The sequence below is a fragment of the Emys orbicularis genome, chromosome 4, assembly GCF_028017835.1.
Source record: "Emys orbicularis isolate rEmyOrb1 chromosome 4, rEmyOrb1.hap1, whole genome shotgun sequence".
NCBI classification, from domain to species: Eukaryota; Metazoa; Chordata; order Testudines; family Emydidae; genus Emys; species Emys orbicularis.
Genome location: NC_088686.1, coordinates 135,284,675 through 135,310,841, shown reverse-complemented (window position 1 = coordinate 135,310,841; position 26,167 = coordinate 135,284,675). Strand labels below are relative to the sequence as shown.

The 26,167-nt window shown below is 53.4% G+C and overlaps 1 protein-coding gene across 1 annotated transcript in view; it reads right to left on the bottom strand.

Moving 5' to 3' along the window:
* SCUBE3 (signal peptide, CUB domain and EGF like domain containing 3) overlaps positions 1-26,167 on the bottom strand; it is a 99,417-nt gene that overhangs the window by 4,518 nt on the left and 68,732 nt on the right. The window contains exons 8-19 of the mRNA XM_065403191.1: positions 20,961-21,077; positions 16,791-16,913; positions 13,125-13,241; positions 7,788-7,910; positions 5,843-5,959; positions 5,040-5,132; positions 4,818-4,934; positions 4,499-4,660; positions 3,337-3,540; positions 2,881-3,042; positions 1,773-1,940; positions 262-423 (exon numbers count right to left, since the gene is read on the bottom strand). Of these exons, the coding sequence (XP_065259263.1) occupies positions 262-423; positions 1,773-1,940; positions 2,881-3,042; positions 3,337-3,540; positions 4,499-4,660; positions 4,818-4,934; positions 5,040-5,132; positions 5,843-5,959; positions 7,788-7,910; positions 13,125-13,241; positions 16,791-16,913; positions 20,961-21,077 (1,665 nt within the window). The remainder of the gene's footprint in view (positions 1-261; positions 424-1,772; positions 1,941-2,880; positions 3,043-3,336; positions 3,541-4,498; positions 4,661-4,817; positions 4,935-5,039; positions 5,133-5,842; positions 5,960-7,787; positions 7,911-13,124; positions 13,242-16,790; positions 16,914-20,960; positions 21,078-26,167) is intronic.

The window sequence follows — 26,167 nt, the reverse complement described above, 5'->3', positions numbered from 1 at the left end:
TCTGTGCCTACAGACGCACCTATGGTCACATCTATTAATGTGTGCATGTGACTGCGTGCATGGTTAGATGCAGCTGTCTGTGCACGTGATTGGGGGTGCATAAAGGGAAACAGCAAGAGGAGGTGGCCTTCTGCCAGGGCCAAGACTCAGACAGGGCCCTCTGGCTGGACATCATGCTAACAGGAAAACACAGCGACTGGCAGAGATTGTGTTGCACATGCGACATATGGACACAGCACCCGGGCTGCCTGAAGTGCATACTTTTACACTGGGACACGGACGTGGAGCCGTCGAAATCCGTGGTGGTGTTGCCGGGACAGGTGATGCAGTAATTCTGGCGGAAGTCTGGCTGGTAGGTGCCCACGACACAGCGGATGCAGCGGTGGACGCTGGTATTGTAGTAATGACCCGGGGAGCACTGAACTATGGCGAGAGGGGAGAGGAAAACGTACGGTCAGTGATCAGGCAAGGAGGCATCAGCTCACTGAGTCACTCCCAGCTGTCTAGGAGCCACAGCTCTCCTAGCTCCGCCAATCAAACGTTTTATTAAGCAGACATGAGTGATCAGAGCAGCCGGCTCCTGGTTCCCATTCCCAGCTCTGCTACTCCTTGGGGAGAGGCGAGTATTTTCCCTGCTTTACAGCTGGGGAAACATGGCCACAGAGAAGTTAGGTGACCTGCCCAGGATCAAGCAGCAAGTCAGTGGCAGAGCTGGGAGTAGAACCCAGGAGTTCCGATTCCCAGCTCCTACTCACACTTCCTGGAAGCTGTGTGCAAAGACTTTTTTTTTTTTAAGTGACACAGGTATTCCCATGTGAACTTTGGGGAAAGCACATTCAAGGCTCCTTTAAGGTGTTAATTTAGGCTGCTGTGACCTTCCTGTTTAGAATGGTTATTCTCTCTCTCTCTCTCTCTCTCTCTCCCCCCTCGGGGCAGCGACATGGATTTTGCATTAACTTCAATGATCCCCACACTTTGCAGCCCTTTAATAAGAGGAGAAATTGCATCCACATCATCATGCACTGCTAACTGCAAAACTCGGCAGACCCGATTTCCTTGTAATAAAGCTTAGCCTAAAAATAAGCATCCAATTATTACACTGTTATTATTAACCCTAATAAACACCAAGACCCCACATAGCTTCGTAACAGCAACACTGCGGAGTCCGAGTCCATTACTGGACAGTGCTGGAGTGCTCCTTTTGTAAGAGTATTTCTGGGGTACTAAATGCATCTGTGCAGCGTTAGAACAGCCCTGCGAACATGCCTCCAATTCTCGTTCGCTTTGGCAGCGTTATTTAAAGGGTGGGCAGGTGGATTTTGTGCCTGGGCTGGTGGATTCGTACAGCCATCGTGCAAGGTGGCTCAACGAGCACGTAGCTTCTCAAGGAGATTGCAGTCTAACAGGAGAGCGGGGCAAATGGGACAGGGCGGGTGAGCGGATACCGCTGGGAAGGTGGGGGTGTAGATCGAAGCCAAGAGTTTTGGTGAAGGATGTGCAGGGCAAAAGGGAGCAGCGACGCAAGGGTGGGATTGGCCCCCCACTAGGCACTTGGCAAAATGAAAGCTTCCCACCTCGCCGCCCACGTCGCTGTTGTGACGGAGCCTGGGGAGCCGAAGAGGCAGAGGTGGGTTTGGGGGATGTAACGATAATGAAGCAGGCTCAGTCCTGGGAACTCAGCCCCCCAACCTCCCCTGGAGCTGCCCCGCCGCTCTGATCTCCCCTGGCTGTTCCCCTCCCAGATGCCGATGGAGCTGCTGGCTTGGATGTACCTTTGGTATCGCAGTCCTGGAAGGAGAAGGCTCCCTCGTGTTTGGTGGTCAGCCCCCCACCGCAAGGGAAGCACAGAGCTCGCCCAGCTTCAGGCTGGTAGGCGCCCCGGGGACACGGCTGGCAGGGTATGAAGCCGTCCACTGAGTGATGGCCAGGGGGACACTGACCTAAGGCCCATTCGGAAATCAAAGAGAGATGTGGGTCAGTCATGCAATAATGCAGCCTCGTGCCCTGAGCTCCACTGCATGTCACTGGTGCTGAACCCCAGACAGGGGGAGCCACAGGCAGTTCTGGCTCCTCCTCAGATCCGTGGGGCAGTCCCACTGGTTGCAGGCACCTTGCAGCAGCCTGGAAATTACCACCTTGTTGCCGTGTGACCCCCTGGTGACAGCTGCAGGTGACTCAGAACCATTCAGCCAGATCTTTATTATTTACTGCAGCAGTCCCGAGGAGCACCAGTCGTGGGTCTGGACCCCATTGTGCTAGGCGCTGTATAAACAGGACAAAGAGTTGGTCTCTGTCCCCTTCTCTCCTGAACTCTGGGGGCTCTGATAAAATGGAGTGGATCCGATTCCCCCATGGTTCTGCTCTTACAACCCCTCACCCTCTTTGGCTCATGACTGGGATGCATCCAAGTTTACCCTGCAGGAAGAACAGCCAAAAGCGGCAGCCCCCTGCAGTCATTCCGCCACACCTGCATCCTAACTGGGCGCTTGTGCTTCCCTCTCGTGTTTCTCTCCCATCCTGTTCTGAATGGAGAGTCAAGGGACAGACAGCTCCAAGGGCCTGTCTGTGGCGAAGCAATGCAAGGAGCGCTGGGGTGGAACCCCTGGAGCTGTTTCATGCCTGACGCCCGGGCCTTGAACAAGCCGGGGATGAGGTCTACAATGGTTTCTCTGCAGCACAGAATGGAAGCCGCACGCTGCACTGGTTCTGCTGGTGCTCCTAACCCCATCCCACAATGCCGAGCCCACCCAAAGGCCCTTGCCGGGCCCTATGGGAAAGGTAGTCAAGAACGCCAGAACGCCGCAGCTGTAAGGTGCCTCTTGGTTCCTCGGCCAGTCTCTCTGAGGTCACAAACAGCAACCGATCGACCCTGCACCATACCTGCACAGGTGGTTATGTTTGTTGCTCCGGCCGGGCCATACGCATCGCTTCCAGGGCAAAGGTCACAAGAGAGCTGGCCTTCTTTCTCCTGGTAGGTCCCTGGGGGGCAAGGGACACACTGCTCCATCTGACCGTGGTAATACATTCCCTGCAGGCAGCTAACTAAGAGAGAGGCAGAGCCGTTAGGGACACATGTACCGAGAACCCCCACCAAGCTATCCCCTAATATGCCTTATTCTGGCTGCAGATGAGAGGCCCTCGGGGTCCCCAGCTCCTAATTTTGACAAGTCAGTGCCTCTAAAGGGAGAACACATGGTAACTTCACCTATTGCCCGTCAGCACGTGGAGCACTGGCGCTGGCAGCGCTGGTGCTTGGGAGTTGTAGTTCAGCACTAGGGGCCTACAGCTTAATGTGCAACTGGCCCCAGGCCCCCAGCCCCCCGGTTGTTCCCTTACCACACTTGGATCCTAGCCTTTGCTGCCCCGGCCCGCAGCTCTCCTGCCTCTCCGGGGACACGCTCAGCTTCCGCGCCACCTCGTAATCCATGCCCGCGAAGCGGATCAGGAATCGCTCCTGGTTTATGGACTTCTTCAGGGCCTTGATTGCAGACTTCAGCTTCTTCTCCACCCTCTGCCGCAGGCAGTTAATATTGCAGCTGGCTAGAGGTCAGAGACGGGGGAGGGGGTAGACTATCACGGTGAGCAAAGGAAAAGCAGATGACCTCCTAGACTGCTCCTCCCCATCCCTGCAGGGGCTAGTGGTGTGATTCCCCACCAATCTTCTATCAGGTGTGAGTGGGGTGGAAGGGGCCGGGGGGGGGAGGGGGAACTCAAGCAGCAAAGGGGTATCTTCAGCTGGATTAGGGGGTTCCTCCTGACTACTCATCCCATCTCCCCAAGCCCGAGCCTGGGCTGCTGCCCACCTCTGCATTTCCACATGCTGGGGGTGACTATACATCACTGCCTATTCTACCCACCTCCTCTTTTAGTGCCCAGCACCGCACCTGGGATGGCTCTGGATGTAACTGTTAAAGCGGCACTGTGGACAGCAGGAGGCTCTGTGCAACATTATCACTGGCCAGAGAACTAGAACCAGAGCAAGGAGTGGCAGGGCAAATTTCCCCCACCCTACACCATCAGCCTGCTTCATCTACGTCTTGCGGAAGCCCCTTCTAGACGTGCAGAAGGGGTTCAGTTTCCATGGTCTTTCTCAGTCCTTGGCCTCTGGCCAGACCGCCGGTGAGGGGGCCAGTCAGTGCAAGCCGGGACGGTGGTTTTCATGACATGGACGCCTGCCCAGAAGGAGCTGGTCTAAGAACTGCCAAGCAAATTTCACACAGGCCATGGAACATGCTGCCTAGCAAGGTGTGAAGGTAATTAACAGCACAAGGCAGATGTTATTGGACAGCTCAGCCCAGTGCACACTGGGAAAGCCAGGGCTCCTACTGCTACGTGGGCTCACCTCAGTTCCAGTGCATTCTGGGATAGCCAGGCCTCTCTCCTCAGGCCCAATGCACTCTGGGAAAAACAGTCCTCCCAGTCCCATATCCCCAAACTTGGGATCGCCTCAGGCCCAGTGCACTCTGGGAAAGCTGGTCCTCTCAACCCTGTCCCTCACCTGTAACCTCTTCCGGTTTGATTTCTGCCTCAAACTCCAGGGTGATGCGTGTCACCTCCTTGTTGGGGGAGTTGCGGGCCCGGCGGCCTTTGCCCTTCTTTGATGAGTCGCACTTGAGGTTCACGAAGGTCACCTGGCAATCCGAGCAGGGGGCCGCCCCGCCTGGAAGAGTGGGGGATAGAGAGTCAGGATCCTCCCCACAGCTCCCTTGGGAAACCCAAGCCCAGGTGTCAATAGGGCCACTTCCCTCCTCACAGCCATAGAGGAACTTACACGGCTGGTTGGGGCGGGGGTGTGTGTGTGTGTGTGTATGCCTCACCTGGCGCCCCGTGCTTCCCCGACTCGTCCTGCTTCCCCTTCACGCGCGGGTGCAGGTGGCACTTGGCGTCCTTGATCTTGAAGGAAGCCTTTTGTTTGATTGGAGCAGCGACAGTCTCTAAAAGAAAAGGCAGGTGCTAAACACCAGAGGCACCAGCTGAGCCTCCCGCCATGGCAGCTGGGGGCAGGGGAGGCTCAGACCGGCCCAGGAGAGCGACCTTACCCACGCAGTGATGGCTGCTGTTGCCAGGCCTCTGCTGGGCCCCCTGGCGCAGGATGGGCGTCCCACAGCTCACCGTGTAGCTGCTGTCGGACTCTGCGAAGAGGGAGAAAGGAGGGATTCAGACAGAGCCTGGGGCTCACTCCCGGCTGGCTTCCGAAGTGCTGCTCCGCTGCATCGCCCAGGGAGGTCAGTGGGGGCTCAGCACCCTAGGAATCAGGCCCTAAGCAGCTCACGTGTGCTGATCTGACCCCAATCTTTGATGCTCTAGAGACTGGTTCATTGCTGCGGACAGGGGTAAGGGGGCCAAGACTGGGGCCACAGTTGGGGGTGGGGCTAGGAGTGCAGCGGAGGCCCAGCCGGGGGCTGATGCTGGCAGCCGGGGCCCTGGGTGTGGGGCCAGGAGTGGGGCCCTGGGTGTGGGACCAGGAGTGGAGCCCAAGGCGCGGGGCCAGGAGCACAGCTGTGTGGCACTCTCTCCCTGGCCCCGGTGGGGGCTGGCCCGGGCCCCAGCCATGGCCCCCTGAAAGGTCCTCTTCACCCCCTGAGGGGGGTGCACCCTACAGTGTGGTGACTTCAGCATTATCCAGGCCTAAATCTAGCCTGTGCAGAGACATCCTGCTTCCCTAAGCCCCCTCTGTGCTTTCAACTACATATGGTGTTCTGTGGGGCACCGGTTAAGCATCCACCTAAGTAACGGGCAGGGAGAGATCCATATTTGTAAAGCCCTTTGGGACCGAAGGCGTTGGAGAAGGCCAGTGCCCTGGGTAGGTTTCAGGGGAGATGTGGCGGCCACGGGTTGGTACCTGGCAGGAAGCGGGCCTTGGAGATGCAGGTGAGGGAGCAACTGTCCTTCTTGCCGTTCTTGTTGCAGGTGAGCATGGCCCGGTGAGAGATGGGGCCCGTCAGGCATTTCACCAGCTCTGAAGGACAACAAGCACTGAGTGGTGACAACAAGCAAGGGGCAACTCGGGGCCGACCAGCCAAGCAGGCGCTGCTCTGGGCACTGGGGGGTGGGGAGTTATAATTGGGCCTACAAATTTAGCGCAGTTGTGGGCGCAACTGAAAAAAGTGAGTGAAACTTCATTCACGATAATCTATCGGCATCAATAGTGATCGGGAAAGTTGCAACAGGGAAACAGAGAGACTGAATTAGTAGAAACAAAAAGACCTCCTGATATCGCTCAAGGACGGCGTTATGATCGTCCCTGGTAAACCGAGCACCGTGAGACTGAAACATCAATGAATCAAAATTGGTGTGTCGGAAATTAGGCCTAATTGGTGGGCAAAACAGTGAGGGGATGGGCTACTCAGCCCATCACTCCTTCTGGGGTCCTTACAGAAAGAGACTTTGGGAGACAAATTGGCGACTAGAGTGAGCTTCACCATCATGGCTGCCACCCCCACCATCTCCTGGGTCCCTGGGCCTTCGTCATTCTGATCCTGAGAGATGTCCTGACCACACCAGGCCAGAGAGAGAGGGAGTCACATGACATCACCACCTCCACTGGCTAAATCCTGACCACCACCTGGGATGTGAGACTTTTTCTCTCCCCCCGGGCGTGTTCTTCTCCTTCCCCACCGTCTTTCTTCTCTTTCCTCTCTCTCTCTCTCTCCTTTTTCCTTCTGGCTAAGAAGAGTCTGGCTTAGCTGGCCAAGACTGCCTATTTTGCAACACTGCTGGAAGCCTGTGACCAGAAAGAGGCAGCTAAAAGCCCATTTATTCTATCCAAATTAATACAACAGTGGGACTCTAACCTTGCTCCCAACTCCACTCCTGCCACAGCATCCATCCTCCTCCCTCAGCCACCTGCTTCTGCCGAGGGCCATCCTGGCAAGACAAGGGTGCGTGTGGTGTTCTGGGTTCTCCCGCACAGCTTTACACTCACACGCTCAACCTGGGGCCATGAGTCAGCAGATCATCTTGAGGAGTGAGAGGCACTTGCTGGGGTTTCACTCACTCCTTCATTCTGAGGAGGCTTTGCTCAGTCTATCCCGTCCCTTCTCTTGGCTGGTAATGGAAGGGAATCAACTGGGCACCACAGTGTTGCTGCGGGCTGTTAAAAACAGCTGCTGTGTCCCTCCCCAGAGGTCGCTGCATGTCCGGGGCAGGTAAAGAGATTTTTATAGGTATATCTATCAGCAAAGTGCTTTGGGATCCCTTGGGGAGAAGAGCACTATGTAAAGAACAAACAGAAATTGACTCAGGTCAGAAATAGCCAGGGGAAGTTCGGCAGGTGAAGGACGACACTTTCTGATGCGCACTTTTCTAGGTGAGGTGCCAGAATTTCCTCTACCGCTTCCCAAACTCTCTCTTCTCTTGAGTCCAGCAGCCCAGGAGAGATGGGTTTGGGGGAGGAAGGGGGCATTTAGATCAGGAGACCACCGCATGAAAACCAGCTCCACAGGCAGCATGATCTGGCCCCCTGTGCTAGCAGTCTCAGCAGAGGGGCGAAAGGCAGACTGGGGCATGGAGCCTGAACCCGGCATGACACTCGGACCAAGAGAGGACGCTATATGCCGGAGTGCGTGGTCAACGTGCACCCAGTGGCCAAATCCAACCCATAAGCAGCACCCTTTCTGCTGCACCGTCTCCCCATACAAAGCACCTTCACAGCAAAATCCACCTGGATCAAATCTATCCACCACGTCCTGGCAAGGACCGAATAGAAAAATGCAGATCTCTGTTCAGGCTTTGCCGGCTGACCTATGCTCACCCACTAGATGGCAGCATGGGTTTTCTCTACCCACCTATGCAGTCCTTTTTGTTCCAGTGCAGTTTGCAGCTGGCCGGACAGGTACACTCGTAGCTGCCAGGGGCGTTTACGCAGCCGAATTTGCAGCCTCCTCGGTTGATGCTGCATTCATCGATGTCTGCAGGGAGCAAAGCGAGACGATTACTGAGAACTGGAATTGCCATGCTGCATAAAGCAAGCTCTGTTAGAGGTTACAGCAGGCTGAGTGGGGGCAGGGCTCCTGGATTCTATTTCTAGCTCTTGGAGTGTTCCAGCAGTTACAGCTGGTGGGGCAGAGGTTGGCAGCCAGGACTCCTGGGTTCTAATCCTGGCTCTGCCACTGACTCACTGCGCAGTCCTGACCAAATCACTTAAGGCCCCATTTTCAAAGCAGCCTGTAATTCTGGGTGTCCAACCTGAGATGCCTCGGGCCGGCTCCCACAGCTCTGATTAGCACCAGTGGGGAAGGACACGTGAAACAAGAGGAGAATTTAGTCCAACACGTGCAGGGACGTGAGTCCCCTCTTCACAGCACCCTGCTGCATATCAGCTGTGACTCAGGACAGCACTGCCCCAGGCACTCTCCATAGGGAGAAAGTAAGGGCACGCACTTCCGGACAGCAGCTAGCCCTGACTCCCAGGGCGCGATGACCATTAATCAGTACCCTGGGGAGGGACACTCTGGAGAAAGGCTTGGAGGACGGCAGAAAATGAAGCTGCCCCACGGTAACAAACAGGACAAGACCCGGCACATATCCAGCAGCACTGCCTGTGAGGGTCTCAAAGCCCCGTGTGAGCAGGAACCCATTACGTCTCCCAACCCCACTCTACAGAGGGGCAAAGGGACTTTTTCAAAGTCTCATGATAAGTCAGGGCAGAGCCAGGGAGAGAACCCAGGTGTCCTGGCACCCAGGCAACTGCTTTAACCACTAGCCCGACCCCTCTTCTCAGAGCCTCCCCCTGGAGCCAGGGTCAGAGGAAAAAAACTGCCAGCGGCTTCTCTGGTAGGATGTAGGAGAAGTTCCCTGCTCAAACTCCTGCTCAAACTCCTCAGCTCCCTGAAGCTTCTTCTCACCTTTGTCCCCTTGCTGACAGCCAGGCCGAGCGTGAGCACAGCCCCATAATCATCCTCATCCCCACCCCAAGAGCTCCCTGCAACCAGCAATTTCAGCGGCTATTTCCATTAATCAGGAGCTGTCCTCTGATCACTCCTCCCACAAGCCAACAGAGCGCCCACTGGCCGGGGAAAGCAACTAGAGCAATGGGTCTCCATACAGAGCTGAGCAATCCCCCCACCTCGCTGGGACTCCAACCATGGCCTTGGAGGTCTGCGAGCAGAGCCAGACCCAGCTCCTCCCAGCTGGGCAAGAGGGAAAGGGAAGGGGAAGGGGAGTGCAGGGCTGGGCAGAGATCCAAGGTGAGCAGAGAGTAGAGGGGGATGGTGAGTGACCAGGAGCAACCTCAGGGGTGAATAGCCCATGATGATGGGTGCTATGGAGCAATGTAAGACTGAACAGCTAGATGGGAGAGGCAGACCAGAGATGGGGATAAAGGACTCTGCTCCCTGCTCCCACCTCCCACCCCACCCTCTTGGGGTCAAGGTCAGTGAGAGGATTACTGTCCTGGCCGAAGGCACTGCCAATGTGAACCTGGTTTTGACCCAATCCCACCATGTCAATTGCTTCACAAGCTCCGCAGTGGATGGCAGGGGAGCTGCTCTGCCTTCCCTTCTTCACAGCCCTTTCGATCACCCAAATGGGCTGATCTTATTAGGGCTCACGTCACCCACCACTGAAATGCATCCGTCTCTAGGGTGGAAAGCGACAGCTGTGTTACAATGCACAGCAACGCTGCATCTCAAGAAGTGAAGACAAATACTGTATCTGACCGACCCACAGGAAGGTGGGAAGGAATTTCTCAACTGAATTTGGTTAGGATGCGGGGGCTAACGCGCCGACTCCTGACACAAGTGCTATCGGTGGAGGGGTCTGTCATGAGCCAAAGGATCGGGGCTTTGGTTTATTTCTTATCCCAAACCATGGCAGCTCCTCCGTGACAGCAGCCTTTGCACCAACTTTGCTGGACTGCTGGATTCAGGACTGACTCAGAATCACCAGCACCACCCTTGTCCCAGGCTGTGTCCTTGGTGGTTTTTCTCACTAACGAGTGGCTGCTTTCTCCACCAGCTGGAATTTCTGTGTGGCTCCACCTTTACCCCCAGACACAGGGAAATAAAGTAGCCCAGCCAGGTGGTGACAAACATTTGGCTCATAGGGACTAGATCCTCTGTCTAGATTGCCTCGCAGGGGCAGCTGAAGTGCTCGATAGAATCTTCTTTTTGTTTTCGATGTGAAATCTCTCCGTTGGTGGGAAAACCAATCACTACGACGGGGGACCAGCCAGACGTAGAAAGACAGGACTTAAAAACTAGATTCCATTTAGCAGCTTTGCTCTCAACGCTCGATTTGCATCCTGCATCCTGGATTCTGGATTCCTAGTTTGTCATCTATTTCAGCCACCCCACATTCATTGATTCATCAAGCCTCAGGCCAGAAGGGAACATTAACTCCCCTAGTCTGACCCTAGGGTTGCCAACTTTGTTTGGATGAATTCCTGGAGATTTCATCACATGACATAATCTTTAGTTGAAGATTCATCTTTAATTCTGGAAACTCCAGGACAACCCTGGAGGGCTGGCGACCCTATCTGACCCTCCTATATACCAGGACAGAGAAATTCACCCCATGACCACCACACTGAGCCCAGTAACGTGTGTACTCCTGAGCGGTGTGACACAAACCAAGAGCCCTTCCCAACATCCTGCCTCACTCTCTGCAAACCGCAGCCAGCAGGCGGTTTAAGCCGGCCTCTGGCTTTACGAGAGGTTTTATAAACCTCCTCCCTCAAGGAACTCTTCTGCTCCCAATGGGAGGGACAGCACTTCCCTGTCCGGTGCGTTTAGCACATGCTGTGAGCGAGCGCTCATGGACAAGTGTGGCTGCCTGTCTGTGTTGACCCGCTTGTGTGTTTGTGTCTGCATGCAAGTGGGCATGAAATCACAGCAAGGACTCACTGGCTGTATAAACAGAGGCAGCCTGGCAAGAAAGATGGAGCAGAGCTGCATTCAGTGGGTGAAATCCTGCCTTCATTGAAGTGAATAGCAAAACTCCCATTGACTTCAGCAGGGCCAGGATTTTATCTGGGGCAGGCAGGGACCAGGTGTCTAACAGGGGGGCTCCTGGGTACAGGGTTCACTGAACATTTAGGTATGTGAGTTTGACAACACTAGTCCAGCCTGCCATGCCAATGACATCTAACTGAACTGAACTGGGATTATTTAGTCTGCAGAAGAGAAGAATGAGGGGGGATTTGACAGCTGTTTTCAACTACCTGAAAGGGGGTTCCAGAGAGGATGGATCTTGACTGTTCTCAGTGGTACCAGATGACAGAACAAGGAGTAATGGTCTCAAGTTGCAGTGGGGAAGGTTTAGGTTGGATATTAGGAAAAACTATTTCACTAGGAGGGTGGTGAAGCACTGGAATGGGTTACCTAGGGAGGTGGTGGAATCTCCTTCCTTAGAGGTTTTTAAGGTCAGGCTTGACAAAGCCCTGGCTGGGATGATTTAGTTGGGGTTGGTCCTGCCTTGAGCAGGGGGTTGGACTAGATGACCTCCTGAGGTCCCTTCCAACCCTGATATTCTATGATTCTATGAACTGCATTTACATTGACTCCATTGGAGCTGCAGCACTTTACATCGGCCGAGAATATGCCCCATCATGGGCACTTGCGTTTGCTGGACGTGGGAGGTGCGTTCTCAGTCTGGATTGTGTTTACACAGGACGGGAAGGGACTTCCTGAGTCATCGAGTGCAGTCCCCTGCTATCACAGGCCATCACAGAATCAAACGGGTTTCCAGGTAGAGGCATTTGCACTGGTCTGTGCAAGCGTCTGTTGTGTGTGCGCAGGATGGTGGGGGTGTTGTGCAGGAGGGTGCATTCGTTGTGTGCATGAGGGCTTCTTTGTATCGGTGCACCAGCCTTAATCTAGGTAATCCAGGGTATCTCGATATACGTAACTCGCACTGAAAACTACCGCTGCAAACCACACTGCTGCCGTAACACGCCTGAACAAACCTCTTTGCTCTTTTCATCTTCCCTGCTATTCCCTCGGGCACAGGCTTCCCCTTCCCTTGCGCTCGGGAGTTATCTGATTCGGGAAACTCAACTCAAAACCTTTTTGAAGTCGTCCCCCCCACCAACTTTGTGCCAAGAACTCTGGGGATTTTTTCTCTCTCTCCCTGAGCGGACAAGTCGCAAATCGCTCTGGTCGCTTTGTTTGAAGTTGCAGACACAACTGTCTGGCTCCCTGCACCCACTCGGCTTATGGAGCTCCATTTCCAATTATTTAGGAATCGTCAGAAAGAGAGAAATCCCCTCCCCCCTTGGCATCCACCTCGCTGCTTACAGGGGGAGGCAAACATGGCAGCGGGGGCCCTGTTTTCCTATCCAAAGAGGTTAAGCCATTGGAATAGTCAGGAAAGAAGCAATCAAAGTCCCAGAGCGGATTGGGATACTAGGGACTCAACTGCTCCGGAGAGGAGCGCGGTATGGGACTTCCCCACAACCGTGATCCCAGTGCCTGAGTCCCAAAGATCTCTCTGCCATCCACTCCTCCTCAAGGGACACCTGGGCGGCAGTCCCTTTCATGGCTCATCCAGCCCTTTCTGAACACCTGTATGCTAGCTGCATAACCCCCCAACACACGCACATGGTTCCTGTCTCCTGCTGGGTAGCAGGAAATGTATCCCTGGTAGGAGCACAGAGATGGCCAGACTGCGTCAATCCATCTAGTACAGGATCTCGTCTCTGACAGCAGTAAGTATCAGATGCTCCAGAGAAAGTGCAAGAAACACCGATGTGAGCAGTTCCAGGAAAACCTGCCTGGGATAGTTTCTTCCTGTCTCCCAATAGTCCGAGACTGGCTTCTCGCTGACGCAGGAAGCTTTAGACCACTTGTTCGTTTTAACCCTTATCTATATCCTTCTCTGAATCCTCAGCTCTTGGCCTCAATGATAACTTGTGGCAATGAGTTCCACAGCCTAGCCATGCAGTATACTGAATCGTACATGTTAAAGCTGGAAAAACCCTACTGGGCTCCATATAGCCCAGCCCCTCTCCTCACCCCAGGAAACAAGGCAAGACTGTTCCATACAATCCTTCTCCAGGGCCTGGTCCAGTCTAGTCCTAGGTAGCCCAAGTGATGGGACTCCCAGCCCTTCCCTGGGGAGACAATTCCCCTGCCAGAGAGATCCCACTGCCAGGAAGCTGGCAAACGGGACAGTAACTCTCATACCTCCACAGTGGGTGAGCCCGTACAGCGTGTAGCCCTTGTGACACAGGCACTGGAAGCTCCCTGGGGTGTTGACGCAGACGTGGTCACAGGTCCTGTCGAAGGAGCATTCGTCAATATCTGGGAGGAAGAGGGAAAGGCAGAGAGCGTGAGGCAAGGCCCGGCCCAGCCAGGGGGTGGGCTCCACAGGGGTCTCGAGCCCCGGGGCTTGGCTGGCTTCTCAAGGGTTCGATTCCTTCCCCACCCACCTCCAGCGTCACCCAGAAAGACTGAAATGAATACTCCTGCTGTGCACAGCTCTCTCCCACTGTGCCAGAGGGGTTGTCCAAGTCCAAAGCCCTGCAGGGAAGAGCCAGCCGGGAACGGAGTCTATACCAACATCTGCTCCTTTACCCTGCATAGGACAGGGGGGTGGGAGCACCCCAGAACACACACCCTTCCCAGCCCCACTGCCACGCTGAGCCTCCCTAGGCCTATGCAACGCTGTGCCCCTGGGCGGGTTATCGGCAATGAACCTGGGACCTCTCAGCAGGAGCCTCTATGGCTGGAGCCAAAAGACCTGTCTGTGTTAGCAAAGGATGTACCAGGGTCATCAAACTCCACCTGCGGCCCAGCCAGCACTAGAGGGCGACAGAGCTCCACAGTGGGTGGATTATGCCTCTCCGCCCCCCCCAGCCCAGCCTTTACCCTGCCGCAGAGATGCTTTGCAAGACAAAGGGCTATGGCTACACTGACGCTTTACAGCGCTGCAACTTTCTCGCTCAGGGTGTGAAAAAACACCCCCCTGAGCGCAGCAAGTTACAGCGCTGTAAAGCGCCAGTGTAAACAGTGCCCCAACACTGGGAGCCGCGCTCCCCGCGCTGTAAACTAATCCCCTCGGGGAGGTGGAGTACCTACAGCGCTGGGAGAGCTCTCTCCCAGTGCTGGCGCCACAACCACACTCGCACTTCAAAGCGTTGTTGCGGGAGCGCTCCCGCGGCAGTGCTTTGAAGTTTTGAGTGTAGCCACAGCCAAAGGGTTAAATCCCAAGGTGCCAGCCTAGAATGGAAAGTCCCCCGTGGGGTGGGGGGCGGAAAGCAGCTGCAAGCTCCCCAATGCCATGGGTCCAGGGACATGTTCTGATCCAGCACACCCTCCCCCCTCCTCCGCCCCAAATGGAAACCAAAGCTGCGATCCCCTGGCAGAGCCCACTCCAAGGAAGGTGCCAGCGTCACCCACTCTGCCCTGCGGGGGGCTTCGTTGTGGGAGGGCAGCACAGTCTGCGGGGGCGAACCTGGCCTGCCAGGTTTATTTTTATTTCATTGGCTTTGTTAACTTAATTGCCACGATCAGATCAAACTTCCAAGAATGCAGAACCTGGATGGAGATGAAAGAGGTGCCAGCCAAAGGCACACCAATCCCCCACCGCCGAACTCCCCAGGGCCTGGCCCCGTGCTCTCAGCAGGTAACACCTGTACTCTGTCACACCCCAGCGACTCACGGCTTCAGACACTCACCCAGCGATGAAGGGCCCAAGTGCTGATTCAGGGAAGGCCTGGGAATCTTGGCATTGGGGGGGAGGGGGAGGTGCAGATACCGGCCCCCCTGCATACTTCAGCTCAAGGCTGGTCTCGTTCACAAGTGAGATGAGTTGGGTGGCCTCAGACGGATATACTTTGCATGCCCACGGAGCCTTTCATAAGAAGATCGCAAAGCACGACTCTCTCCCACCCAGGGAGAGAGTTAAAGGTTATTCCATTTTACAGATGGGTCTACCAGAGAGGGGTGAGCCCATGACAGAGCTGGAAACAGAGAACCCAGGAGTCCTGGCTCCCCGTCCCCTGCTCTAACCAGTAGTCAACACACTGCCTCCCTTCTCTGCTCCAGGCAGATCAAGTTGCATGAGCATGGAGGAAGCTGAAAGCGGTAGGATAGAAGTGTTCTGTTAGGGACTGAGGGTTTGACCCCTCCGTGCCCACCCAGCCAGTCCCTGCCTTACCTCTATGGTCCACGGTGAAAACAAATGTGGTTGATTACAAACCACAGCACAATCCCAGACCGCGCATGCCATAACCCCACCGCTGTTCATTCCAACCAGCTGGGCCACTTGGCGAAGGGCAATTCCCAGGGAAGAGGGCAGGAGGGGATGGGCCAGGCTGTTTATTCCCATTAAGGTTCCTGAGAGTCCTGGCTGCCTCTGAAGAGAACAGATCTCGGAAAAAGAAAATGGCTGGTGTGTGTGTGCCCACGTGTGTATGCATATGTGTGAATGTGCACGTGTGTGCCGTAGCCAATGAGATGTCAACCCATCCCTTGGATCCCCTGCAAAAGTCTTGTGCAATAAACAACTGCCATGGTCTGTAAAAACAGTGACGTGTCTGAGTATGTTAACGTGCGAATGAGGCTGCACGCATTTCCCTAGGTTCAGAGGGCATCCCGTGCCCCGTGTCGTCAGATCCCCTGAGTTTAGCATGTGTGTGCGTGCGGCCATGCATGTAGCTGTTACATAGATACACACATTCCACAGAAAGACATGCCAAGGTGTGATAACACTGAACGCCCGCAGGCTTTCGTGTGTTGGTTGTAAGCTATGTTATCTGGCACGCCCGGCGAGGTTGTTAGTTGATTCATAGGCCAGAAGAGATCATTACGATCATCTCGTCTGACTCCCCACGTAGCACCAGCCAAAGAACCTCACCCAACGATTCCTGCAGCCATCCCCTCGGTGGCTTGACGATCCGAGTAACCCCGCTGACTGCGGATAGAGCCACGCCTGGAATTTCAGCCCAGTTTCGCAGACTCAAGAGACGGGCCCAGACCAGAGCCCAAAATCCAAACACCTCTGAAGCGTGAAGAGGTTTGGATCAGGAACCTGCTTTCACTGCTGGGCCCCTGAGTCTCTCTCATGGCCTCAGGCCTGGGAGAAGTCTAGGAGCTGAACTTTGAGACTCTGGGAGTCCCCTGGGGCCAGATTTTTAAGTACTCAGAACCCACAATTGGGGCCAGATTTTCAAAAGTGCCCAGCTTCTGGCTGCTCTCACTGAGAATAATGGAGAACCCCGCCATGCACACCCACGCTGAGAACAATGGAGAACCCCCTCCCCGACGTGCTCACACCCACACTGAGAACAATGGAGAACCCCCTCCCCCAGGCCCACACACGCACTGAGAACAATGGAGAACCCCCTTCCCCATGCCCACACACGCACTGAGAACAATGGGGAACCCCCTCCCCCATGCCCACACACGCACTGAGAACAATGGAGAACCCCCTCCCCCATGCACGCACACGCACTGAGAACAATGGAGAACCCCCTCCCCCATGCACGCACACGCACTGAGAACAATGGGGACCCCCCTCCCCCACGCGCTCCCACTGAGAACAATGCTGAGCGGCTGAACAACCCTGGCCACCTCTGCTTTGGAGACATGGGATGTTTTTGATGCTAAGACAAAGTCCTTTGTACCTGAAAAGCCAAGAGTGTTCGGGGGTGACGCTGTCAGCACAGCATGCGTTAGCCATCAGAAGTGCCCCCCGTGGCTAATTCCTCACTGGGAGGCGCACAGCACCCCTCCACGACTCCATTCGACACTGCGTCGCTCCCAGGGGAGTGGGACCAGCTATCAGCCCTGGAGCCCCTCCACGGGACGTGGAACCCAGTTGCGCTGCAGGCCCCGCGCGGCGCTCACCTTGGCAGGTCCTTTCGTTAATCAGCAGCTTGTAGCCTTTCTTACAGCTGCACTCGAAGCTGCCCACCGTGTTCCTGCAGATGTGGTCGCAGCCGCCATTGTTCAGCCGGCACTCGTCGATATCTGTGGCGGGGAGACACAAAACGTCCCATTACACAGACCGACTGGATCCGGCGACACAAGCAAGGGGGGTGCGGTTAGAGGCAAAGGAACGAGCTGCCCAAGAAAAGAAAGGACGGCCCGGCGGTTAGGGCACTAGCCCTGCAATCAGGAGACCCGAGTTCAAGTCTGTGCTCCGTCACCGACGCCCTGTGTGATATCCCTTGTCTCTCGGTGCCTCGGTTCCCCATCAGAACGCTAGGGAGAACAGCACTGCCTTCTCGGGGGGGTATTGGCCGGCTCAATGTGGCACAGATTGTGAGACGCTCTGATAGTATAGTTATGAGAGCTGCCATCTAAGTGCCTCAGCTAGATGGATATTAAAGTCAAGGGGAGTTTTGCTATTGATTTTTAATGGGAGAAGGACTGGGGCCTTTGATGAGCACAGCTACCTGTGATGGGACAGGATGATACAATACAGTCAGAGGCCAGGAGGGAATCAAGACACCTGGGCTCTATTCCCAGCTCTGCGTCCTTGGGTGAATCGCTGCATCTCAGTTTCCCCATCTGTCCAGTGGGGATTAGACTACGCACCCAGCTCACAGGGACGGAAGGAGGATGAATGAATATCTGCAAAATGCTTGGATGTCCTTGGTGGAAAGCATCCGTTCTGACACAGATACAAAGATTCTGCGCAGTCGCTACTGGCAAGTGGGGCTGAGGGCTCTTGGGGAACACGTGCGTTAGCAATAGAGAGACTGGCAGAAAACAAGAAGGGGAAAAATCACCCTCAGAAGAACAGGAGTTAGACAAAATAAGCATGCAGGTTTCTAAAACTTCCCGACTTTTAGGCAACAAGCGACACTAAAAAATAAATACCACCCCACCCCCGCATTTCCAAAGAGCTTCTATAACCTGCTAAGCGGTTGGGTTGGGTTTTGTACTCGCCAGCAAATTTACTGCTAGGAAATGACCTGTAAAACAGAACGAGCCTGGGCTGACAAATCCCAGGTAAGAGCTCAGGGCAGACCTTGCCCAAAGCTCCATTTGCATCCCTCCCCCACTTCTGTGTTGCCTTCAGCTCCAGGACGACAGCTGCGGCTCTCTGGGGTTGTGGCTTTTCTTTTATTATGGTGAGTGAACTAGCCATAAAACAGCTCACAACTGTAATAAAATCCCAGACACAGGGGATATGGCTCTGGGTTATTATGCTTTCCTGGAACTGCAGAATGGGAAAGGTGGTGTGCTCTGAACAATAATAATGAAGCCCAGAGGGGTCTGGAATCGGTCAGGCAGGTAGATGGCTTTCAGCAGGATGGTGCTTTCCTTTCAACTACGGTCAAGGACCCCAAGCTGCCAAAAGACAGAACGCAGGCGCCTTCCATTTCTGGAGCTTCACCTTCTCTCCTGGGGGCTGGCCGAGTCAAGGGTCTCCCGCTGAAGGGATGGCATGTATCTGGAACCCCAAGCTCGTATGTGCGTGAGTGTGTGTGTGTGACCGGATCTGTCTCTTTCACTCACATACACTATGCACATGAGTTGGTGATACCCCTAATTCCTCCAAATGTTCCTCCTTTTCTTTAAAATAATGTAGTGAATTTGCTGCTAATTTAAAACACGATGGATTGATGGCTGTTCGGCCAGCATTTCTGTTTAAGTACAGCCCCAGCAAGCATGGAAACTTCTATTTGCTCCTACAATTCATTTTGCAAGTGCAAATTTCACGGGTGAAAGTTGTGTCAGGAAACAATGAACACAGCTGAAAACAGACCCAGACAGCCCATGCAACGCAGCCATCCGCAGCTAAGGGTGTGCATGGGTTATTACTCAGTAATACCACACGAATAGCATACATACCTCTAGATCTGCCATCCAGGAACCTCAAAACACTGCACAAACATTACGTCCACTCTGACTTTGGGATAATGGGTCAATTTCCTTGGTACCCACACATTATGAATCAGCCATGACCACCGTCAAGAATATGATTCATCGTTGCAAAGAGTGAAGTTAGCCTCTCAACACCCTGACATAGGGCCATGTTATCCCACTTTAAAGATGAGCCATCAAACAGGGAGACAGTGTGTGACTTGCCCAGGAAGTCTGTAGCAGAGCTAGGAGCGGAATCCAGATTCCCCAGCTCCCAGTCTTTTGGTTTCATCACAAAATCAGCCTTCCCTACAGTCCCCCCTTGGATGTTTCAACCCCATTTCACAGGGGCGGGAGCCGAGGCAGAGAGGTTCACGGAGTTGCTGCAGGTGAAGGAGTGAGTCACTGGGGTTGGCATGCAGAAGTCCTGGCACTGAGAACCCTGCTGTAACTGCTAGCCCACCACAGTGTTTGTGCTGCCAGGCTGCATGACTGCCGCCAGACTGAACCTTCCCCTGCCTCTGGATTTCACAGGGAACGGGGCTGACGCAAGGCAGCTACAATCCCCGGCTCACAAGGAATCGGAACAACAGGGCTGCTGTTCCCAGGCAGAGCCGGGGTGGGGGCTGGGAAGTGGGATTTTAACGCCTCTGAACAACAAAAGTTCCAAAAGGCGCCCCAGGGGACAGGGTGCAGTGCACCTCGCCAGCGATCCCAGGTACGGTGCACCTTCCCAGGTAAGCTCGGGGAGCGGGGACAGTTCGGCTGGGAAATGCAGCTCCCTCCCTTTGTAGGTGAACTGGTTTCCCAATGACAGGGTTCAGAGTAGCAGCCGTGTTAGTCTGTATCCACAAAATGAACAGGAGTCCTTGTGGCACCTTAGAAACTAACAAAGAGCATTTCATCTTCCACAGTCTGATGTACAGTCTGGGTAGAGGCCTCTGTGCTGGCTGGGAGTCAGCCCTCACCCTCAGGTCTAACCGCATTGGCCTGTCGGAGGGCGGGGGAGGAGAGGAGAGCACCTCATGTTGCCAAGGGGGCCAGGTGCTTAGGCGCCGGATGATGCAGGTGGGTGCTTTTGTCCACAAGGTGCCTAAGCAGGTTAGGTGCTTAACTCCCAGGAAAGTCGATGGGACTTCGGTGTCTAACGCACTTAGGCACTTCTGTAAATCCCACTCAACACCCATCTGCATTGTTAGGCACCTAAATCCCTTTGTACATCTTGCCCAAACTCTTTGGAGTCTCCTGAGATACTCAAGCCCCAGCCCATCAACCCATGCACACACCACAGTGCCTATCACCATAGTATCTAGGCACAGATCTCCGGTGTAACACCCATCACCATAGGACCTCAGTATAGATCTACCTCAAACACGGGGTCTAGCACGCAGCACCCACAGGTCACCATCCCCATGTACGAGGAAGACTTAGTACAGGGGTCCACCTCCACCAAGAATTCTGCTCTTAAAAACCAGCGCCCTGCCTGGCCCACGAAGCCTCCAGAGACACCGGCTGGTGGGGACAGCCCCAGGCTCTCTTATGGCACAGCAATGCTCTTCCGCATGGGGTTTAATCCTTACTGAACCATTGCAGAGCAGACTGCAGTAGGGTTGATGTGGGAGAGAGAGGGACGGGGGGGAGGGGGCAGAGAGGAAGATGGCCTCTTATCGCTAACAGCAGGAACCAGAGCTCCCCAGGGAGACATATGCGGCTGTCTCATCCGTTCCACGGCCACTGAAACGTTTCTCCATGCACGGCAGGAGGCTCTGGGTATGAGGGGATCTGGATGCAAGGGGGTTGCAGCTGAGGAGTGATGGGTGCAGGAAGTGTTGGGGGAAGAGGACTAGCAGCTGAGCCCGGCGCAGGGTAGGAGCCACGAGCCCGGTCTTCCCCAGTTCTGCCCCCTGCCCCACAGTGATTTACCTCTCTGCCGGCTGCCCTGGGCACCCGAAACATACTGCTGGGGAGGGTCACATGACCGCTCTTGTGACGTCCCTTTGCTTCCCCATCAGAAAGTCATTTTTCTGCGAGGAAGCAAAGAAATCTGTGGGAGTCATAAATTCTGCACATGCGCAGAATTCCCCCAGGAGTAAAAGTTGCTCCCAGCAGAGAATAATCCCCTAACAGGAGAGCTGCTGGTTCCACACTCCCCCATATAATCTGGGCTCAAAGCTGCCAGGCCCTCGCTCGCTGGTCCCTTACCTTTGCAAGTTTTCCTGTCTGGCTGCAGCATGAAGCCCATTGGGCAGCTGCAGTGCACACCCGTGGCTGCATCATGGCACTTGCTGTCACAGCCCCCATTGTTCACGGCGCAGGTCTCTGCATGGGGAGGAAAAGAGAGAGGTTAGCAATAAATGCTTGTAAAGGATGCCCAATCTAGGAGTGAGGTGCAAACACGCTGCTGAGGTGACTTCGTGCTGGGTGGGTTTGAGATCCCAAATGGAAATATCTACACTGCTATCTTTAGCAGGCTAGTATGAGTTTCACTACACGGGCTCGGCAGCTTGGTCCCCCAGCTGCAGTTAGACATACCCAAACAGGCCAAATTTCCAGAAAGAGCTGAATGCCCTCTGCAAATCCAGCCCCTTTTTTGGGCATCCCTTTTTGAAAGTCTTGTCACACGGCTCAGCGGTGGTCTGAATGTAACGGCAGAGCAACAAAACCCAGGGCAGGGCTTTCTACAAGCGAAGAGGACGCCTACCTGTGCCTAGGGAGGAGAGAGCAAATCTTCTGATTCACTGGTAGAGCAACCAGTCATTAATAGCGACACCATCACACACACACACACACGCATGCACACACTCATTCAGAACTTGCAGGATCTTTTCTCCCTGTATTAGTTTTAACCTCCCTTTGGAGGGAAACATGGAGTTTGGCTTTTTCCATCTGGAAAGCACTGATTCTTTGCCTGAGGGTTTCCCAAGAAAGCCGGGGAATGGTGGGAGAGACGCACACATCTGTTTGTGCACCAACATCACACATGTCGACCATACAGGGCCTGCTAAGTGACCTACTGCTGAGCGGCCGACAAAGGGACCAGGAGACTGCAAAACTTTAGATTAGGTCCTACATAAACACTGAACAGCTGTTGCCACTGGTTGTCTTTAATGTCTCAGCAACAGAATCGTGGGTTTTCTTTTTTAATAGATGCTCAGGTTCTGGAGGACAACTGCTACTAGCTTAAATTAAAATAGTCTTGTAGAAATTTTAAGGCAGGTCAAATGTGGGGCATAAATCTACTTGGCAGCATCCCACTTTAGCACAGCCTTCCTAATGCTTTGCATTTCTATCGTGCCTTTCTTCAGAGGATTTCAAACCATTTGACAGCATTCGTTAGCCTTCCCCACATCCTGAGGGGTGCATTGGCATCCCAGGTCTTCTGGTGTCTCGATGGCAGAGCAGGAAAAAGAACCCAGGAGTCCAGGTTCCCAGTCCCCCACTCTACCCCCTAGATAACCCTCTCTCCTTCAAAGAATCTGCTCATTAATAACATCAGAATTCTTGGTTGAAGCGTGGCAGACAGGAAAGGGGAACTGGTCTGTTCTATCAGGAGACGCTTTCTCTATTAAAACAACATGTCAGGCAGTAACACAGGTAAAAGCCAGAGCGGCTGCTCAGGAATGTTTGGAGATGGGACTTGAGATGAGATTGAGGCACAGCAGTTTGCTGGCAGGTTTCAGGGGAGCACATGTGAGCTAGTTAAATCCCTGTAGGAGGCCACCTGTCACTCCCAGTCACTGGGAAAGTGGAGTTTGTTTGTGACTGGAAGAGGTTCTGGCTTCCCAAAGGAGCAGGCTGTTCTGGTCCCCATCCAGCAAAGAACTTATGCATGTGCCAAGTTCCACGGGGCTCCTTGTGTGCTTAAAGCTAGGCACAGGGAGTGGTTAAATAAAAAGTTTTACAAACCCCAACGTTAGTAGAAATGGTTTTTCCCTTTAAAGACAATTATAATTCAAGGGGAATAGAGTTCTGGGGATGATTTAACGATGCCAGGACAGTGTTTGCAACCCATACACAGCAGCGCTGGGCTAGAGGGGGGGACAAGAAGTGACTCTAACTAGAAACATGGGGCCAGATTTACAAGTGCTCAGTAGAGAATAATTCTCAAAAATGCCTAAAATGCCCCATTTTCAAACGTGACTTTGAAGTCAGATCCTCAAAGGTATTTAGATGCTAACTCCTATTGAAATCAATGGGATTTAGCTTCCTCAATTAGGTAGACATACTTGAAAATGTTACCTGCAATTCACCATCAGATTTTCAAAAGCCCTCAGGCTCCCACCGTGGCACTGCTGGACAGATTTTCAAAAGAGCCCATCACCTGAGTGCCGGGCTCTTCTGAAATTTGGAACAGATTCGGCCATCCTTACTCATGCTCAGCAGTACCTTGCTTCATGAATAGTTCCCTGGCAGAGTAAACAGAGGTATGGACAGTGGGATTGGCCCCAAGAAATGAAAATGGCAAATCTATTTGCACTGTCCAAGCTGAATGAAGCTTTGCAAAATAAAACCACAAACACACTGCAGTAATGGCAAAGCGCACGTTCGATTTTTTACAATGTTAATTACTTCCTGTCATCAAATTCAGCTGTTGTTGTTACAACAGGAAGAGGCATTATTTTAAATGCAACATTTTCATCTTGCACAATGTCCCTGTGAAACCAAATCTTTGTTTTTTGTACTAACCACTAGAACAATGCTTTGAAATTCATTAATGAAGACCAATAAAGTTTCCCTTCCAGAACATTAGCTACTTGAATGACCGAGACATTTGGGCTCAAGGAACCTAATGTGCTAACCCGCCGAAGAAATTCATTGGAAAAGAGCAAATTCCAGGTTGTCTCTCTTTGCGGGAACCACATGAAGTGTAATTGACTGAAACGCCTAACCCCTGTCTGCTGTGCTGGGGATTTGGGATTATTATTCTGTGAATGTCCTGCTGCTGCTATTTTTATGCTGTCTCATCACAAGAGAACAAAGGGACCATTCTATGAAATATATGGCCAGTAGAGTTACAAAATGTAATGCTAAGGACATATTTCTTCACCTATCTATGTACCCAGATGCTTACACAGCATGCAGCCAACCACCGGAACTCCCCTCTGCAGGAAAGCAGATAGCCTAATACTACGGCTGGATAATGTTATGACCATTACGGACAACTGCAGCTATGCAAGAGCTGGAGGTGAGCAAATGGCATGTCTCATGCCATGATTGTCACAGGGGTCAGAGCTGGGTTTGAGTCGGTTTTCTGAGCGGGGAGGTAGGGGTTATTGGGTTCTACACCCACAAAGGCCTTTTTGCTCAGTGGAGGAACAGTGCGACTGTAGAGGACTGAGACATCAGGGTGACCGTCCTTGAGAGGAGCAGAGAGAACACACTGCATGCCAACGTTTGATAGAGGTGGAGGACGTGTCTCTCTCTAGTGGCTGCCTCAGGGCTCTTGGTGTGCCCCCCACATCATAGTGATTAGTCAACCTCCCTAGGACCTTTCTATGCAGACCCGAGAGCATCAGGTTGTATTACAGTAGAAGCTAGAGGCCTCAACCAAGGTCAGGGCCCCATTGTACTAGGCCCCGTACATGCACACAGTCAGACACCATCACAGCCCCAAAGAGCGTACGCTGTAAACAGACAAATGGGCTGGAAGGGAAACTGAGGCACAGATTAATTCAAGATCACCTAGCAAATCAGTGGTCAAATGGGGACTAGAACACACCTCTCCTGATTTCCAGCCTAGTACCCAATCTACTAGGGCATGCTGCCTCCAGACCCAGAGCATCTCTTATTATGAGGCAGCACAAAACCTGGCAGCAAGGGGACCTGCGCAGAATAATTTCAAGTCCCCATCCCTAGAGCGAGTGGCTAGATGGACAATTATGCTCCATGTGCTCCCTTAACGGAATCCATATCTGACCCTTGATGCTCTGTGTTTACACGGAGGAAGGCAAGAACCTAGTCAGCCAGACTCAGCTATTGGCATAGTTGCAGTGGTGCATGCAAGAAGACAGATCTTTCAGCTGGAGTAAGCTGGCATAGCTCCACTGATTTCAATGTTGTTACATCCATTTACACCAGATAAGAACCTGGGCCCATCGCTGGAAGTTAGGAGCCTAGATACCTTTAAGGATCTGGGCCTGGACCCTAGCGGAGACGGGCAAAGCTGCTACACACCGGGACTGGCACCAGTGCCACTTCCCCGGTGTCAAGCTCCACCAGTGCAAAGAGCAGCTTTGCCTATCTGTGGTTTGGCACCAGTGCAGCTGGTGGTAATCAGGGCAAATCTCCTGGGTAGAGACAAAGGGCAACATTTTCAAAGGTGCTTAAGTGATTTAGGAACCTAAGTCCCATTGACTTTCAAATGGCCTTGGAAATCGAGACTCCGGCTCTTAAAACACCCAAAGCCTAATTATAGCTCTGGGTTCGCCCCTGCCTGTCTCAGGCCTCTGGAGACAGTAATTTGCTTGCAGTGTGGGGTGGGATCCATTGTTCTGCGGTGATATCAGCCCTGGGTGGCTGAGGGAATGTGGCTCTCCAGGCCTGGAGTGTGTAAACATGACTCACCGAACCACACAGGGTTTTGGCAAGTGCCGGCTGAATCACCGGGGGAGGAAAGACACAAGAGCGGCCTCCCCCCGGAAAGCCGCCGTCTCACTTCCTGACCATGACACAGCAGCTGGAGCAGGCTGCAATCAGCACAGCTCACCAATAAACAAAAAGAGCATTATGCGTTAAAATAACAACTCAGATACCAGCCCCGACATTACCTTTCCTCTCTGTTCCATGGGATCCAGGCAGCCAACACCGGCTCCTTACCCTCCTTTATTATGCCTGGCTGCACCCCTGCTCCCCACTGCACTGACCTCTGGAACTATCGGGGCAAGGAAACCACAACAACCCCGGGCTTTTTTCCTGCATTCCCTGGGCCAGCATGTGCATTTGACACGCTTCCCCCAAAGGATCCCAAGAGTCTTTTTTTATGAAGGGTGTTCTTTCAATGATAAATAACAACAAACAAACATCTAGATTATACAAATGCATAGATGTGAAGGCTAGAAGGGACCACGGTGATCAGCTGGTGAGACCTCATTTGGAGTAGTGTGTGCAGTTCTGGTCTCCTATGTTTAAAAAGGACGAACTCAAACTGGAACGGGTACAGAGAAGGGCCACTAGGATGATCCGAGGAATGGAAAACCTTTCCTATGAAAGGAGACTCGAGGAGCTCGGTTTGTTTAGCCTAACCAAAAGAAGGCTGAGGGGGGATATGATTGCTCTCTTTAAATATATCAGAGGGATAAATACCAGGGAGGGAGAGGAATTATTTCAGCTCAGTACTAATGTGGACACGAGAACGAATGGATATAAACTGGCCGTGGGGAAGTTTAGGCTTGAAATTAGACAAAGGTTTC